General features: G+C 48.0%; 1 protein-coding gene across 2 annotated transcripts in view; it reads right to left on the reverse strand.

Moving 5' to 3' along the window:
* The window catches only part of TAF1 (TATA-box binding protein associated factor 1), a 290,896-nt gene that overhangs the window by 181,845 nt on the left and 89,706 nt on the right, over positions 1-19,345 (reverse strand). For both annotated transcript variants that reach the window (XM_069209109.1, XM_069209102.1), the window contains exons 16-22: positions 18,007-18,207; positions 17,659-17,800; positions 14,739-14,869; positions 14,504-14,584; positions 14,271-14,420; positions 4,216-4,338; positions 3,138-3,313 (exon numbers count right to left, since the gene is read on the reverse strand). In XM_069209109.1, the coding sequence (XP_069065210.1) occupies positions 3,138-3,313; positions 4,216-4,338; positions 14,271-14,420; positions 14,504-14,584; positions 14,739-14,869; positions 17,659-17,800; positions 18,007-18,207 (1,004 nt within the window). The remainder of the gene's footprint in view (positions 1-3,137; positions 3,314-4,215; positions 4,339-14,270; positions 14,421-14,503; positions 14,585-14,738; positions 14,870-17,658; positions 17,801-18,006; positions 18,208-19,345) is intronic.

A 19,345-nucleotide genomic window follows, 5' to 3' on the forward strand; every position in this document is an offset into this window, starting at 1 on the left:
CTCAGAACAGGCTGGGAGGGCTGGCGGGGCTCCCTGGAGGACAATGATTGGCGAGATGCCATGATGGCTCCACAGATCATCACCATCTCTTCTAGACTACGATTAATTCAAGTCTACTACCTCTACTGCAACTACCTTACTCCGGCCAGACTACACCGACATGGTTTCCTCCCGGACCCAAACATCCCACGCCACTATGAAGCGCCGGCTGATTGTTATCATGTGGTCTGGTCATGTTCTGCGATTCAGAAATATTGGACAAATATACTAAGGGAGCTCAATGAAGTGGTGGGGTGGGAGGTCCCACACTCCCTCCTCTGGTCTTGCTCCTGGGAGTCCATAGAGGGATCTGGGGACTGACGGGCTGACGGGTGTTTTTGGGCACAGCCACTATGGAGGCGAAATGAGACAGCAGTCAAATGGAAAAGCCCCACACCTCCTACTATAACAGTGGCGCAGAGTAGACTGGTGTGCGATTCAGGAAAAACCCATGTACAAGGCCGGGGGGTTCCCGTCAAAGCACAAGCGTGCCTGGGGAAAATGGTTGGGTCAGGTGGGACGATGCGAGAGATGTTGAGCGTCCCATGCCTTTCCGCTCGTCTTAAGTAAGTGTCCTTGAGTTATAGCTGAAGCTACTGGTTTGCTGTGTGCTTTCTATGGAATGTACCCCCTGACCCTCTGTGAGTGGTCTGTACCATTGTTGCTTAAATCAATAAAAACTGGTTACCAAATAAAGTTGAATCAATCAGTGTTTGGTCCCTGCTTTACAGACAGGAACGGAAATGATGCTAAGCATACAGTGACCAATTATGAGGCTGTAAAGAGTGCAGGCAAGCACACAAATGGTAAACAACAGATGGGCTCCAAGCCTTTTTTTAGTCTTGCAAGCAAGACACGTGCTAGTGCATGTTCGCGCAGGCTCGACTCTAAAATGCGCAGGTGACCATATCAAAGAGAGCACTGTCCTACACCCACCATCACCATCTCCCTGTCTGGCGGGGGCCCTGTGACGATGGGAGCACTGGCAATTAAGATGGAGTCACCCTGCCTGTGACTTAAGCAGGGTGGAAAAAAGTACTAGCTCTCTTCTGAAGACACTAAGAATCACAGTTTTACTGAAGCTGGTTCACTAAAGGCCTCTTACCCCTCGATCGGGATGCTGACTTGCATTGGGAGGAACTGGTTCTTCCTCTGTCACAGCAACATGACTCCATCTGGCTCCCTTCTAACGGTACCTTGTACATGTCTGCCGCCCTTTCAATCGGGACATTGTACACCGCAATGTCATTGGGTTGAAGTTCTGGAGGGGAATGTGTCTACCCCTTCTTCAGGGATGACCGATTCTACCACCTGCCACCCTCTTCTGCTGACTACAGGTTTTAAAGAAAACTCTGCTTGAACTGACTTTCTTTGGGGTCCCTCAATCCATAGAAGATCACATTCTTTTCCCTTTTAGTGTGGCTCAGATGTCTTTGGAGACTTCAGCTCCTTGTGTTCTTCCTCCTGGTTCCTCCTCTCTCTCAGTGGGAAGTTTTATCCCTCTACCGAGTTGTTGCACTCCATCTTCCTCTCCATGAGGGGCTTTATTTCAGCCTTGACCTTGTGTTTGTTCCATTTGTTGTCGGGAGCGCTCTATTGGCATCAAGGTCTTCCTCTTCAGCACTGAGTTCTCTGTTTCTCACGGCACTTTGTCCACCCTAGCTCTTGATCCTGTTTCGGGAGTCAAGGCCAGTTCCAAGGATTTACCACCAATGGCGCCTTTCGACTTTGGGCTGCAGGGTTCTTTTGGCTTGTAGCTGTCCTCAGTCATTGTTGTCTTTTTTTTTGTGTTGGAGTAGCCTTCAAAAACATGGAGTCTGAATGATTCATCTTGGCCCCTCTGTGCCCCTGTGCTGTTGCCTGGTGCTTTGTCACATCAGTGTTGTTCGACATCTTCTTCATCCTCTCCATTTTGGCGACTTCTTAGATGATGAAGCCTTCTCCTATCTACATTTCCTCAGGGTTCTTCTCATGGCTCAACAGCCCAAGTTCTTGCAGCGTATGGGCTATGGCATATTGTTCACAACTCTGGTTTACCTTCGCCTTCCCTTCGCACAAGCATCACGGCACTCCGAGCTGTGGTGCTTCGACACTCCTGGATGTGCTTTCAGCCCAAACGGTGGAAGAAAGAATAGGAAAATATTTACCATACAGAGGGGCTTCTGAGACGAGCATGACATTAGAAGGGGTGGACAGGATACACTAAATAGTTGATGCTGATTGGGGGAGGGAGTTTGGGGGGGGAGAGTGGGAGGGGAGGACTACAATAGACAATCAATGACTGAATGATGCACAACTACAAGACGATTCATACAGCAAAACCAAACTGCCAAAAGCAGACTGGCCCCTGGTTACCTCCACTTCCCCCCCATTGCTCTAATTATAATTAAAGAAAACGTAACTTTTCTGGCAGATTTTTCATAGCTTTAGGCGCCATCTGTGCCCATAAATGTCCACAGACAATGAGCCTATCAACATTGCGATATGCATTTGGGGCACAGTCAGCAGTTATTGTACGCCATGGTCTCAGGTACACAAAAAAAGAAGAAGAAAACAATCAGCCTATCAGGATTAATCGTTCATTGGCCTGGCCACATATATGTGATGTCCCCTTCACGTTACACTGCATCTGGGTCACTTCTAGCTTTTCTTCTGGAAGACCGTCCAAACTTTACCTCTACTTCGTTCAATTACTTCTAATCCACTTTACGTAGGTTTCTGTCTCCATCACTCTATGTTTTGTGCACTATTTGTTTGATTTACTAAACATAGTTTGGATGTCCTTCTGGAATAATCTTCTGCTTATATAAAATGTTTAAAAACAAATGAAGTCAAAGCTCATTTCTTCGAAAAGGTTTAACATTAACAAGGGAAGCACATGAATGGTCCGGTGCCCACAGCACAGTAGGATATACACCAACCCAACTCCAGAAGTGTATTTTCTCCATTCAAGATATCAACAGGAATGTGTGTAACTAGCATCAACAATTAGTGCCCATCAGTTCAACCCCAACAATCACAACTTCACATTTGCCAAGCAGAAAATGTACACGAGTCCTTCACACACAACTGTCCTCAAGACAAGAAATTCAACGTACTTGTTCTGAAGATCAAAGATGCGCTGGCACTCCTCCTTGTACCGCTCCTGATGCTCTGCCACTGAAAACCGCGACCCCCGAGCGAACTTGCTCATGGGGCCCTCGCCAGATCGCGCCTGCTCCGTGGACATCGTTCGCACAACGTCAATAACTTCCCAACGAGACAGCTTCTTGATCTGCAAAACACATGAATAATATTCTGCTGAACTATTTCAGCTGAAGAAAAGCGAAGCACTGTTGAAGTGGTTAAGTGCGAGAGGGTGCAAGTCTCAGCGGGTCACAGAGTTCATCTATGTTGTAACCAGGCCTTCTCACAGTGCTCACTCATCATAGGGGCATGATCATCAAACCTGTTAGAGGGGAGAGATGAGAACCGCAAAACTATTCACCCAACCCTTCTACAACCGCACCTCTGGGTCATACTCCTGCGAGGTAATAGAGACTGCAGTGAGTGAGCCTATGATGAGCATTAATTGGTTATACTTCTTATGGCAATAACTACAGTTCCCAGCCCCCATTCCCAACATGTGTTAGTATGTTACCCACAGATGTTGTCGGTCAGTCTTGTGTAACTGAACAACCCTTACCCTCCTGGCTGTTGCAAACAGTTGGGGAAAATGTATGTATTTTGCATAGAAGAGTTCTGATCTTATTAAAAGTTAACTTCATTATTCACTCCATGAACTAAAGATGGCAATCCACCACCAACCACCGAAAGAACTAGAAGGACGTCTGCAGGCTTTTTAAAATAATAGGTTAATTATCTGGCAATGTCTTTGGATACATTTTTGCCACAAAGAAAACATGGTTCTATAGCTTTATCAGTGGTTGCACGTATGGAAAAAAGGTAGAAGAGACTGGAGGAGAGGAAGCCAAAGGAAGTCAGAGACGAGTATGGAGGAAAGAAGAGAGGTGTTAGGTGTGTGAGAGAAAGAGACTGCATTTGTGAGTGCGCGCACACACATGCTACTTACGGTTGTGCACAATTACAATAATACGATACTGGAAGAAGTAATTGGAAGAAACGGAGGTACAGCGACAGGTTCACTCACATGCAGACTGAAAACTCAAAACGCACCTCTTCCTCAGGGACTCCAAACTTTCTCAGCAGTTGCTTAGCATTTTTTAAGGAGAGACGACGGAGATCAGCGTCAGTGCCAGTCACGGTCTTCTTTGCAGGCTGAGGCTCCTTGTCATCTTGCTAAGCACAGAGAAATAACAAGTGTCTTTAAAACCTGTTCTGGATAGATCTTTGGCCCAATGTTTCGCAACTTCATACACACAATTAAATGTGATATGCCTTCTTCAGGATGTATTCTGAAAACACCAATACCAGAAAGAGGAAACATTTTCATTAATGCAAGGAGTGTTCTTGAACGTACCACTCACTCAAAACCCATATCTTGTTATGGCTTCAAATACACTCACGTCAGCAGCACTAATCACTAAACAAGCTCTCAACTCAGTCAAAACAGAGGAATCTGCAGGTCTTCGTCTGCTGTTGAAATCTGCACTGCATTAGAAAACACACATCCACCACATGCATGTAGCAGAGAGAGTAGCCATCATCACACAAGTCCGACCGGCTGCAGGTGTTTGCACCTGGAAACACCACAAGCAGTTCACAATGGTCTTAGAAAAAGAGCAGGCCAACCACTAAAATCTCATTCCCCGTCCTCTCCAACCTGCGGTATAAACCTGAGACCAACTCGCAGGAGGAACTAAAGATACATTTGTACAAGTATCACAGAAGGAAGGAGAAAGTGATCTCTGTTGCAAGTCCTAAGGCCTGACTTAGAGTTTAGAGGATGTACTGCGCCACAAACATGACAGATATCCTGTCCATCTTATTACAAGTGCAGTGGTACATAATGCACTTATAATAAGGCAGACAGGATAGTCATCATGTTTCTGATGGAGAAAACCATCAGACAAGCTCTAAATCAAGCCCATAGTCTCAAGGCGCTGTCTTATCAAGCCTCTGCATACTCTGCCAAGCTGCTCTAAATCAAGGGCCTCTCTACACACAACGTATCTATGAATTCATTCATTTAAAAATGGCTAAAGTATTTCAATAAGAAACATAAACAATTCAACTGGGCAACATCAGCCAAAAGGTGAGCAGTAACAAAGAGGACCAGAGCGGTGTAATGGGACAGCGCGGCCAGTCTATGCCTCAATCTACCAGAATGTACAGGGAGCAATGTACATATTTACAATGAGTGAAGGCAACAGAAGGCGGCAATCGTTTGTTTCCTTCTAGCACCAGGAGAGGACTCTTCAGTGTTGTTTTAAAGTCCTTGAGCGAGATGCAAGCTTGAGCACCTGGAGACGTCCTAGAGGTAAAGCAGGCAGGCTCTAGATCCAGTGAACAGACGTTGTTTTTAGGCCGTGTGTATGAGTGGCGTGAGTTAGGCAGTCGAAACAGTGCTTCAGGTATATATTTTCTTTCTTGCAGTTCTATACAGCACAAAGTGTGCAAGAGGTTTTATCAGTGCACCATATTACATCACACGGGGTAATCCATGTTGATAAGTGAGTCTGCAAAACAACCTGGCCTGTGTAAGCAGACTATGGGTTCATCATCAGCTCCAATGGGTTATGCATGAGAATGACTAGACTGAAAGCATCAGGTCAATCAGTTGACGACTGATGACCTAATTAGAGGTGTGGCTAGTAGCCTGGAGTAGCTTACAATGTGTAAGTATCTGTGGGTCACCATGAGATTGTTAGAGCAGGGAGCCAGAATCTCAGCTCCTTACTCCTGACTCACAGTGCCCTAGGGGTAGATGTATGGACACAACAACCCCTTACTCCTGACTCTCTGCGTCCTATGGGTGGATGTATGGACACAACAACCCCATACTCCTGACTCACTGTGCCCTATGGGTGGATGTATGGACACAACAACCTTCTATTCCCGACTCACAGTGCCCTATGGGTGGATGTTGGACACAACAACCCCTTATTCCCGACTCACAGTGCCTTAGGTGTGGATATATGAACACAACAACCCCTTATTCCCGACTTACAGTGCCCTATGTGTGGATGTATGGACACAACAATCCCTTACTCCTGACTCACTGTGCCCTAGGTGTGGATATAAGAACACAACAACCCCTTATTCCCGACTCACAGTGCCCTATGGGTGGATGTATGGACACAACAACCCCATACTCCTGACTCACTGTGCCCTAGTGGTGGATGTATGGACACAACAACCTTCTATTACCGACTCACAGTGCCCTATGGGTGGATGTTGGACACAACAACCTTCTATTCCTGACTCACAGTGCCCTATGGGTGGATGTTGGACACAACAACCCCTTATTCCCGACTCACAGTGCCCTAGGTGTGGATATATGAACACAACAACCCCTTATTCCCGACTCACAGTGCCCTAGGTGTGGATGTATGGACACAACAACCCCTTATTCCCGACTCACAGTGCCCTAGGTGTGGATGTATGGACACAACAATCCCTTACTCCTGACTCACTGTGCCCTATGGGTGGATGTATGGACACAACAATCCCTTACTCCTGACTCACTGTGCCCTAGGGGTGGATGTATGGACACAACAATCCCTTACTCCTGACTCACTGTGCCCTAGGTGTGGATATATGAACACAACAACCCCTTATTCCCGACTCACAGTGCCCTAGGTGTGGATGTATGGACACAACAACCTTCTATTACCGACTCACAGTGCCCTATGGGTGGATGTATGGACACAACAACCCCGTACTCCTGACTCACTGTGCCCTAGGTGTGGATGTATGGACACAACAATCCCTTACTCCTGACTCACTGTGCCCTATGGGTGGATGTATGGACACAACAATCCCTTACTCCTGACTCACTGTGCCCTATGGGTGGATGTATGAACACAACAATCCCTTACTCCTGACTCACTGTGCCCTAGGGGTGGATATATGGACACAACAACCCCTTACTCCTGACTCACTGTGCCCTAGGGGTGGATATATGGACACAACAACCCCTTACTCCTGACTCACAGTGCCCTATGGGTGGATGTATGGACACAACAACCCCGTACTCCTGACTCACTGTGCCCTAGGTGTGGATGTATGGACACAACAATCCCTTACTCCTGACTCACTGTGCCCTATGGGTGGATGTATGGACACAACAATCCCTTACTCCTGACTCACTGTGCCCTATGGGTGGATGTATGAACACAACAACCCCTTATTCCCGACTCACAGTGCCCTATGGGTGGATGTATGGACACAACAACCCCATACTCCTGACTCACTGTGCCCTAGGGGTGGATATATGGACACAACAACCCCTTACTCCTGACTCGCTGTGCCCTAGGGGTGGATGTATGGACACAACAACCCCCTACTGCTGTCTCGCTGTGCCCTAGGGGTGGATGTATGGACACAACAATCCCTTACTCCTGACTCACTGTGCCCTAGGGGTGGATGTATGGACACAACAATCCCTTACTCCTGACTCACTGTGCCCTATGGGTGGATGTATGGACACAACAATCCCTTACTCCTGACTCACTGTGCCCTATGGGTGGATGTATGGACACAACAATCCCTTACTCCTGACTCACTGTGCCCTAGGGGTGGATGTATGGACACAACAATCCCTTACTCATGGCTCACTGTGCCCTAGGGGTGGATGTATGGACACAACAATCCCATACTCCTGACTCACTGTGCCCTAGGGGTGGATGTATGGACACAACAATCCCTTACTCCTGACTCACTGTGCCCTAGGGGTGGATGTATGGACACAACAATCCCTTACTCCTGACTCACTGTGCCCTAGGGGTGGATGTATGGACACAACAATCCCTTACTCCTGACTCACTGTGCCCTAGGGGTGGATGTATGGACACAACAATCCCTTACTCCTGACTCACTGTGCCCTAGGGGTGGATGTATGGACACAACAATCCCTTACTCCTGACTCACTGTGCCCTAGGGGTGGATGTTGGACACAACAACCCCTTATTCCCGACTCCCAGTGCCCTAGGTGTGGATATATGAACACAACAACCCCTTATTCCCGACTCACAGTGCCCTAGGGGTGGATGTATGGACACAACAACCCCATACTCCTGACTCACTGTGCCCTAGGTGTGGATGTATGGACACAACAATCCCTTACTCATGGCTCACTGTGCCCTAGGGGTGGATGTATGGACACAACAATCCCTTACTCATGGCTCACTGTGCCCTATGGGTGGATGTATGGACACAACAATCCCTAACTTCTGACTCACTGTGCCCTATGGGTGGATGTATGGACACAACAATCCCTGACTCATGGCTCACTGTGCCCTATGGGTGGATGTATGGACACAACAATCCCTTAATCCTGTCTCGCTGTGCCCTATGGGTGGATGTATGGACACAACAACCCCATACTCCTGACTCACTGCGTCCTATGGGTGGATGTATGGACACAACAATCCCTTACTCCTGACTCACTGTGCCCTATGGGTGGATGTATGGACACAACAATCCCTTACTCCTGACTCACTGCGTCCTTTGGGTGGATGTATGGACACAACAATCCCTTACTCCTGACTCACTGCGCCCTATGGGTGGATGTATGGACACAACAATCCCTTACTCCTGACTCACTGCGTCCTATGGGTGGATGTATGGACACAACAATCCCTTACTCCTGACTCACTGTGCCCTATGGGTGGATGTATGGACACAACAATCCCTTACTCCTGACTCACTGCGTCCTATGGGTGGATGTATGGACACAACAATCCCTTACTCTTGACTCACTGCGCCCTATGGGTGGATGTATGGACACAACAATCCCTTACTCCTGACTCACTGTGCCCTATGGGTGGATGTATGGACACAACAATCCCTTACTCCTGACTCACTGTGCCCTAGGGGTGGATATATGAACACAACAACCCCTTATTCCCGACTCACAGTGCCCTAGGGGTGGATGTATGGACACAACAACCCCATACTCCTGACTCACTGTGCCCTAGGTGTGGATGTATGGACACAACAATCCCTTACTCATGGCTCACTGTGCCCTAGGGGTGGATGTATGGACACAACAATCCCTTACTCATGGCTCACTGTGCCCTATGGGTGGATGTATGGACACAACAATCCCTTACTTCTGACTCACTGTGCCCTATGGGTGGATGTATGGACACAACAATCCCTTACTCATGGCTCACTGTGCCCTATGGGTGGATGTATGGACACAACAATCCCTTACTCCTGTCTCGCTGTGCCCTATGGGTGGATGTATGGACACAACAACCCCATACTCCTGACTCACTGCGTCCTATGGGTGGATGTATGGACACAACAACCCCCTACTGCTGTCTCGCTGTGCCCTAGGGGTGGATGTATGAACACAACAATCCCTTACTCCTGACTCACTGTGCCCTAGGGGTGGATGTATGGACACAACAATCCCTTACTCCTGACTCACTGTGCCCTAGGTGTGGATATATGAACACAACAACCCCTTATTCCCGACTCACAGTGCCCTAGGTGTGGATGTATGGACACAACAACCCCTTATTCCCGACTCACAGTGCCCTAGGTGTGGATGTATGGACACAACAACCTTCTATTACCGACTCACAGTGCCCTATGGGTGGATGTATGGACACAACAACCCCGTACTCCTGACTCACTGTGCCCTAGGGGTGGATGTATGGACACAACAATCCCTTACTCATGGCTCACTGTGCCCTAGGGGTGGATGTATGGACACAACAATCCCATACTCCTGACTCACTGTGCCCTAGGGGTGGATGTATGGACACAACAATCCCTTACTCCTGACTCACTGTGCCCTAGGGGTGGATGTATGGACACAACAATCCCTTACTCCTGACTCACTGTGCCCTATGGGTGGATGTATGGACACAACAATCCCTTACTCATGGCTCACTGTGCCCTAGGGGTGGATGTATGGACACAACAATCCCTTACTCATGGCTCACTGTGCCCTATGGGTGGATGTATGGACACAACAATCCCTTACTTCTGACTCACTGTGCCCTATGGGTGGATGTATGGACACAACAATCCCTTACTCCTGTCTCGCTGTGCCCTATGGGTGGATGTATGGACACAACAACCCCATACTCCTGACTCACTGCGTCCTATGGGTGGATGTATGGACACAACAATCCCTTACTCCTGTCTCGCTGTGCCCTATGGGTGGATGTATGGACACAACAATCCCTTACTCCTGACTCACTGCGTCCTATGGGTGGATGTATGGACACAACAATCCCTTACTCCTGACTCACTGTGCCCTATGGGTGGATGTATGGACACAACAATCCCTTACTCCTGACTCACTGCGTCCTATGGGTGGATGTATGGACACAACAATCCCTTACTCCTGACTCACTGCGCCCTATGGGTGGATGTATGGACACAACAATCCCTTACTCCTGACTCACTGCGTCCTATGGGTGGATGTATGGACACAACAATCCCTTACTCCTGACTCACTGCGCCCTATGGGTGGATGTATGGACACAACAATCCCTTCCTCCTGACTCACAGTGCCCTATGGGTGGATGTATGGACACAACAATCCCTTACTCCTGACTCACAGTGCCCTAGGGGTGGATGTATGAACACAACAATCCCTTACTCCTGACTCACAGTGCCTTAGGTGTGGATGTATGGACACAACAATCCCTTACTCCTGACTCACTGTGCCCTATGGGTGGATGTATGGACACAACAATCCCTTACTCCTGACTCACTGCGTCCTATGGGTGGATGTATGGACACAACAATCCCTTACTCCTGACTCACTGTGCCCTATGGGTGGATGTATGGACACAACAATCCCTTACTCCTGACTCACAGTGCCCTATGGGTGGATGTATGGACACAACAATCCCTTACTCCTGACTCACAGTGCCCTAGGGGTGGATGTATGAACACAACAATCCCTTACTCCTGACTCACAGTGCCTTAGGTGTGGATGTATGGACACAACAATCCCTTACTCCTGACTCACAGTGCCTTAGGTGTGGATGTTGGACACAACAGAGGTTTTCATAGGAAGTAATTAGATCAGCAAAGGCTGCTTTCTGAAGACCGTAGGACAGGGCGGCGGCGGCGGCATTGTATGTTACTAACTGGAGCCACCATTTTATTAATACAACTACATCAACGGCAGCCACATCCCAAGGCAGGTATAAAGTGCTTTTACCACGATCAATCTTCCAGCTATCTCATGGTGTTTTATCAAGGAGTCGTGATAAGCAATTGTTGTACTCACAGAGGCAATAAATGAGACCCACACTCAAAGACTAAACCAGAGGCCAATTTAGAAAAATAACTATTTGTTTTATATATGTTTCAAACACAAAAACTTTACAGTCAGGTAAATAGACTTTTAAGCATAAATATTTTGCAGCTTCAGAACTCAGCAGTGCAATTTTCAGAGTTCTTTCAATGTTATCCTATGGAGGAAAACAATGTTCAGCAAACACAGGGTTAACAATTACTTACAAAGCCAATCTCAGGGAGTTAAGGTAAGGTCTGGGCACTGATCAGAAACCAACAGGTCACACCGGGCAGCACTGGGGCGGCCGGGTGCAGAGGTGTTGTAAGGTATTGGTTGCCCAATGGTTTTCTATGGGAGTTTGGTCCTCGAGAAGACAGGCTGCAGGCTCTGGCTAGGAGGCCAGTCAGGGACTACAAGCAGGTAAGTAGTTGACTCGGGGTGCTCGAGATATAGGTGCACCTTTGGGCCTCTTCTCCTATGCCCAGGGGCGACGGATGCAGAGGTGTCTTTAGGCATCGGGTTTTCCTTTTCGGGTCTGGGGGTCCTGTGTGTTGAGGCTGCAGGTGTCGTCAGGGAGTCCGGCAGGGGTGGACCCAGGGTGGACTCAAGCTCGTAGGAGCCGGGGTACGTCATTGGCACCGATGACACTTCAGCTGGGGTCTGGGGTCAGGGGTCACAGATGCAGTGGCTGCTGGAGATGTCAGATTTTGTTTCTCCACAAGCCTGTGGGAGACGGGGCCTGCATGCAGAGGCTGCAGGCATCTCAGGAGAGTCCAAGATGGGCGAGACCACACTGGACTCAGTCTCTGGGCAGCTGGGGACCCGCGTTGGCACTGTTGGTTGGCTTCACCTCAGGTCGTGGACGTCGGGTGCAGTGGTTACTTCTGGTGTAGAGTTTCCACGGTTCCAGCAGCTGCAGAGTCTTTTCTTTGGAGTTTCTGGTTGCAGGGCAAGTCCACTGCCCACGGGAGACTTGAGTCTTTTTTGAAGGTTGGACAAGTTGGCTTCTTGTGCAGGATCCTTCGAAGTACGCAGGCAGGCCGGATGAGCTGGTTTCAGGTCAGCCGCTTCTTATTTTCCTCGTCTGCGGTGCAAGTCTTCTAGGTCTTAGGTTGTCGAAATCTGAGTCCTATGGTTCTGGAATGCCACCTAAATACTCAATTTAAGTGTGCTACAGGGAGTGCCAGACAGTAGCCAATGGGCTGACCACGTTTAGGGTGACTACACCCTTCTTATGACCACTTCCGTTGGGAAGTGGGCATAACCCTAACCCTAACCCTTGTGGCCTAATTCCTTCCAAGCAAGAGGGAGGAATTTGGAAAGTAGTGTCCACTTGAGCTTGTCCACCTTATGGTGGGACTGGCATGAAGTGGGCACTCCTCCTAATTGAACTAATTTTCCCACCTGTGCTGCCGCCAAAAAAGGGGTCAGGACAGGCGGGTTGGTCATCTCCAGTGTCTGGAGGGACCTGGGTCGCATTACAAAAGCAGCAAGGCCTCTGAAGTTCCCTGTCCTAGCAGACCTTTGTCTCAGGCCCTCAAGAGCGCTGGCTCTCACCTTGCGGAGCCAGAAATGTGTCTGTGGTGGCTGAACTGGTCAGGATCAGTCAGTCAGCACACTAGTAGCTAGTAGGTTTTCGGGGGCACCTATAAGATGCCCTCTGTGTGCTATTATTGATACATCCATTACGGAGGTCAGTGAGGGTTTATTAATCTGAGATGTTTGATACCAAACATCCCAGGATTCAGTGAAGCCATCATGTAGCTGGGGAACTCATAACGACCAGTGTCCAGCACGTGCATTTAATTGGCTTCCCTGGTCACTTACTATGTCTCAGAATCGACAGAGACATAGCATATCTGCTCATGCATATATGCCCTCACGTGTGTCTGGATGCACCGTGACTTGGGGGTGACTTACAACTGGTACATGTCGTGATAGGGGACCCTGGACACAGGAGTGTGTGACAGGTCGTGTTTTCAACTTAGCCTGCACCAACACCCGCAGTCTGCAAGGGCAGCACTGAGTGGACTTTGGTGAGAGGTCCCTGCGGGTGGCACAAATGTTGCTGCAGCCCTCAGAGACCTTCCTTAGTCCCCCAGGCCCTAGGTACCAGGGGCATCATTTACTAGGGACTTACAGTGGTAACTAAAGCGTTTGTCAATTGTGCAAAACAACTGTGCAGTTTTGGGGGAGAGCAAGGGAGCTTTCCTACAAAGGCGATGCAAGGGGGACTGTGATCTGAATTCTGATTGGCGCCTTGATCAATGACCAGTTTTACGTGCATACAGCAGCCTGGTGACATGTCGTCACTTTTTACGTTTTTTCTCTTACGCGCCAAACAAGTGGTTGGTGCATGAGACATGTCCTCATCTGAGCATCTGATGCCGTCATCCTCTGTGAGGTGCAACATCAGAATGTCAGCAATAATCCCAAATCTTCAAAATAGGAGAAGCCCCAGTAATGCTCATCTGTCACCACAAACTAAGCTAATGATCGATCCTTCCACTAGGATTTGCAATGCTGTCAGAGGAGCAGGGCTTTAAAAGGTGATGACAAAAAAAGAAGACATGGCCTTACCTTAAAAAATGCAGTCATGGCACCTCTGGTAAAAAGGCCACTCGTCAGGCCAATCTAGTATCTCTACAGGCTCCTTAGAAAGCACGACATTACGTACTGTCACCAATTAGCACAGTCGCGCGATTCCAAATAAGTAACATAAATGCACATGAATAACCCACAGCACTGAGAGAATAATGAACAGAGGACAATTCTCTCTCTATAATGTGCTGCTGCTGCTGACATATTTCATTAACAAGGTCTCATTTACAGTCCATACCTTCTGTTGTGTGGGTTTGTTCGGAATCTTCACATATGAGAATCCTTCTCCACAGCCAGTGGGATCTGCGACTCCCGTCACCTCCAGCAGACACTTGCCTTTCATGGCAGCGATGAAGGCCCGGGTTGTGTTCCATGGAGCGGTGCGCACCTGTAAGGAGAACGGTGGCATTTGTACTTGAAGACTATCAAGCTTGTGCTAAACACTGACATCACTCGGAACGAACCACTCACTTCATCATCAATCTTCATCTGAAAATCCTCCTCATTCTCCTCTTCTGGGGCAAAGAAGGACTTCTCACCGTACCCTGCATCCTGAAGGACAGAAGAATTAGCAAGAACCAAGGCCACCAAAGTGTGTCTCTTCCTCAACGAGCGGGACAACCGAGATGATTCCCCAACATTCCTTACAAACGTCTTCCCCACCCAGTGTAGAGACCAACCAGGCCTGCCCTTCAGTGCCTCTTACCTTGAGTCTCTGTTCAGCTGCAATCATACTATAATAAGCACAACAATTTTCGGGGGATACCATGGCTCGAATCTCTTCCTCGGTTGGTAACCGAAAATCTGGCTTCAGCACCCACCAATTAGAGTCCATTCCTGCAAGAAAGAAAAACCTTCACTTCTAACACCAGCTTCCATGAACACACGTGAGTTTACTTCAAGGACTAAACCAAGAACTTTTATTTATGGCCAACGCAGAGACATCATTCATCGCTGCGCTCTGAACCTAAAACCTGCTCATAAAAGCAAATTTCCAAGTTTTCATGCTCTTCTCCGCACATAACTTCTTCACCCTAAGCATCCTCAATGCAGGACTCAGAACATTATTAACTGGTAAAGTAACATCTAGTACACAGGGATGTGGAACCTGTGTATGCTTTGTCAATGACGCTCAAAATTCATCAATGCTTCTCTTATGTGAGCCTCAGCTTCAACATGCCACACGTGTGCTCTTCATGTGGTCCTCTATGTCACCCATGCATGCCTCATTCCAGGGGTTGTCAACTGCCGCCAAGAGGGGAACCCTGCCCGGATGGATGGTAAGTCAATGAATATAGCTTTTGGATTGAAATGTTACTTTTGCCAAAGGGCAAAGCTACCACTTCAATCTGTAGTGAACCCTCTCGCTCGTGGTGCAGATGGCTGTGTAGGAGTGGAGCCTCCGAGGAGACAGAACTCACACTCAGGCTACACAACCTCCTGTCATCTCAGGGACCTGTTCTATTCCTGCCAAATAACACCTCCGGTGCAGAGCTGAAAGGCCTGCTAGACCTAATATTAACCGTTATCACTCCACAAATATCGAACGTGAGAAATAACAGAGAAAAAGAGGAAAGAGCTAGGAGGGCATCACCAACAAAACGTTTGGATCTGGCAAGCCAGTTCAGTAACAGCGCCTGCACACACGTTTTACACTGTGCCTGGAAAAAGCTGCAAACCCTACAGTTCCTCCCTCTGACAGTGTCTCCTCCCTTAAAAGTACACATGGGGTTCCTGCTCCTCAGCAGTCCAAGCACCACCTACCCCCAAAGCACAGAGGAGCTTGGCTAATGGTGAACAGACAGTGCTTGTGGCTGTGTCGGTGACAGTGCGGCTGGGAGCACGGAGATAGCGGCTGACGTAGTGCTGGGCCCGGAGGTGGGGTGGTAGGGCTTCACTGGCTGGACGCAAACAGAGAGAGGTGTTCAGAGTTTGGAAGAGCAAAGGGAACCAGGACTGCTGCTTCCTCCGGCAGTCCTTGCTCTGCTCCCTCAGTCTCTTGTATACCATGGACCCCTCAGGGGCCTTGGCACAATACTCGTGGCTCTAGCCAACAATACTGCATGAACATCCAGGATACTTAGATGCTGAGAGAACCTCAACATTGATGGTAGCTCAATGTGAGTAAGTAGAGAAATCCTTCGTCCTAATGCTACCCCAACCCTAAACTAAATGTAATAATTGATATTTAACTTAGTTATATTACCCAATGCTCACTCTAACACTGAATTAATTTACATTTAATTAAATTAAAGGTTAGGTTGCCTTAACTGTAGCACAAACTTTTACTTACATTAAACATACAAATCATTTTACCTAATTCCATTCCTAACCCTAAATTAAGTTAGCCTTGTTACTGGTAGGGGGACCCAGAGGGCTGTCTGCGTCTCCTCATGCAGCTGCTTGTGGCCCTGCTGGAGGGTTTGGGGGGGTTGGCGGACTGTGGGGAAGACCTGATGGGCTCAGAGTGGTGGAAAGCCTGTGAGCAGACCCAATTGTGTCACACAATGCGCGCTTTAAAATCATACAATTCAACTGCTAGCATCAAATCTATCTAACCCCTTCTGCCAGCCGTGGTAATGTGGTCAGTCCTCAACGGGATTTCTACCTATGTCACGGGACTGTGGGTATGTGGCCGGCTGACCGATTTTTGGAGTGGCGTGGTTGGTGCATAACAGGAGTTTTGCTGCCACAAATGGTAAAAATGTGGCTCCTGGAAGTGCTCCTACAAGGTAACAGGATAACACAAATTCCGGTCTGAATGTTTGCACTGAGGGTGGTTTTGGAGAAACGTCGAATTGCTATCAGCTGGCGGGTGCCCTGGATGCCAGAGATCTCGGCTTGGAGAAGGCACATACTGGAGTGGGCTGCTGCGGATGAGCAGTACATTAAGCGCACTCGCAGGGACGAGCGTGTGACAGAGGAAATAGTGACATGGGAGAATGGTTCTGAGAATAGTAGATCCCCCTGTCAATAACTGACAGTGAAGGGTGCAATGGGCCACTGATCAGGGTGTTGGGTTATCATATAGTTGAACTGTGGCCTTTTGAGTGGGGCCTTACTGCTCCATGACAAAATCTGCGACCTCTAACACACTCAGTCAGAAGCTGTGACCACTGATACACTCAGTCGAAGGTTGTGACCTCTAACACACTCTGGCAGAAGCTCTGACCTCTTAACACACTCAGGCAGATCTCTGACCTCTAACACACTCAGGAAGAAGTTCTCACCTCCAACACACTCAGGCAGAAGGTCTGATCTCTAACACACTTCGGCAGAAGCTCTGACCTCTAACACACAAAAACTGTGACCTCTAACACACTCAGTCAGAAGCTGTGACCACTGATACACTCAGTCAGAAGTTGTGACCTCTAACACACTCGGGCAGAAGCTCTGACCTCTAACAGACTTGGCCAGAACACATAGATGATAGTTATCAAATAAACAATTGCTACAGTCGTTAAATGTGATGCACACAGAAGGCAGGTGGAGCACCCAAAGGAACCGGGTAAGAAGTTTGGCATCCACTGCACACATGGTGCAGCATCGGCATTTGACGAACACATCCATTAGTCTTCTCATCCAAAGCACACGCCCAGCAGATTAGGCAACCAAAAGTAAGTCACCTGTTCGCTTGAAGTCTGCACAGAGTTTCAGTCGCTTCCTGATACTACTCTCCGAGTGGGAAGGGAAGGCTTTCTTGATATCCTCCATGCGTATCCTTCGTGGCCGATCCTTACTCTTCCAGAAAAGGCGATAAATAAAAACCTGCAACAGAAACCAACCAATTCAACCTAAACATGCAAAAAAGCCTATCTTACTTAACAGGCAAAAGGCTGAAATTAGTATACATTTGCAATAATTACCATCTACACCACAGTAAGATTATAATGAATGTAAGCGTAGAAATACATTTGCAAACGCATGTGCGGTGACCATTAACTTTATCCACAGCTGGGCCAGACCGCACCCACCTGGAGAAAGTCTCGAATGTGCGTGTTGGCACGTTTGGAGTTTGGGCCTGGAACCTCAAAGAGCGGACACTGCTGCCCAACCACAAAAATATCCACCAGCTCACGGATGTAGTAGCCTTGACGTAAGCGGATGAGCAAGAAGTCAGTCTCAGGCATCTTGTGCAGGTAGATTGGAGATCGAAACAGATTGTTCTCAAAAGCCTGTGGAGAGAAAACACAGTGAGCCGACAGTGAGTGCTGGGTCTCATGAAGCGTGGTTCTCTGCAAAAAAACAATAACTAATAATAATAAAAAGCTAACTATAGCACTTGGTTCTACCGTACATTAGATGAGATGTATCCAGAAGGAATATGGATACTTCGCTGATCCATTTACTCATTTGCATAGAAGATATTCTTACCTGTTTTCACTGTGGTTGGAAGAGAAATTCAAAAAGATAGAAATTACATCTGAATACACCTGTGGATGAGTGGTCTCATAGATTGGTAAATTAAGGAGAATTTCCTGACTCAAGCCCTTGTGAAAAGAGTCAACATACCAGCTTGTAGCGGAATCCTCAAGGGAGATCTGGACAGAACCAGTTTATAAGTTTATATTGATGCACTTCAAGCAGGCCAGTTGGCATCAAGTCCAGTTAGAATTACTGCACATTTGTGCAGTCTGGGCTATACTGAGTACGGCTCACAAACACAGCTCCAGACTCTGCTTGAAGTGTCCCTCTGCCACCAGGGTTACTTAAAACACCAGGTTCATCACACCTTTGGGCATTGTGTTTCTTTTCCAGGGGTCATTATTGAAACAGGACATGTCCAGGAGCACCTCTGAGCAGCGTAAAGTAACAATGACACAGCCACACTCCTATTCGGCTGCACGGTGCAGTAACAGGGCCCTTTCCGCTCCGGCTGACTGCACTCCTTCCCCCTTAGTTGGGGCCTTGACTTTAGACAGATATTTTTAACAGGCGTTACACACCAGTCGCTCAACGACACACAATAACTGTAGGAGCAGCACATGTCATTTGCAGGCACATTTCTACTGCACATCGAACACCTAAATACAAAATAAACACTAAGGTTTAAGCCACATAGGAAAAGCTGGACCTCTTGATGGGAAGGAACATAGGAAGCGAGTGCAGCAACAATGCTCATTACCGCTCCTCGCTAGGATGCCTTGTGAAGCTGCTGCCAGAGGCTGCTGATGCTGTTAAACATGTCCTGCTGTTTAACCAGCTCACGTGAAAAAAATGTATATTTTTCTACTTAAAAAAGGTATGAGAAACCTTGTGCATTTCAAATGAAATTAGAAACTGTGTGGTCCATTATTCCCCAGGAGTTATACT

This window comes from Pleurodeles waltl, chromosome 2_1 (genome assembly GCF_031143425.1).
Source record: "Pleurodeles waltl isolate 20211129_DDA chromosome 2_1, aPleWal1.hap1.20221129, whole genome shotgun sequence".
In the NCBI taxonomy this organism is placed as follows: Eukaryota; Metazoa; Chordata; class Amphibia; order Caudata; family Salamandridae; genus Pleurodeles; species Pleurodeles waltl.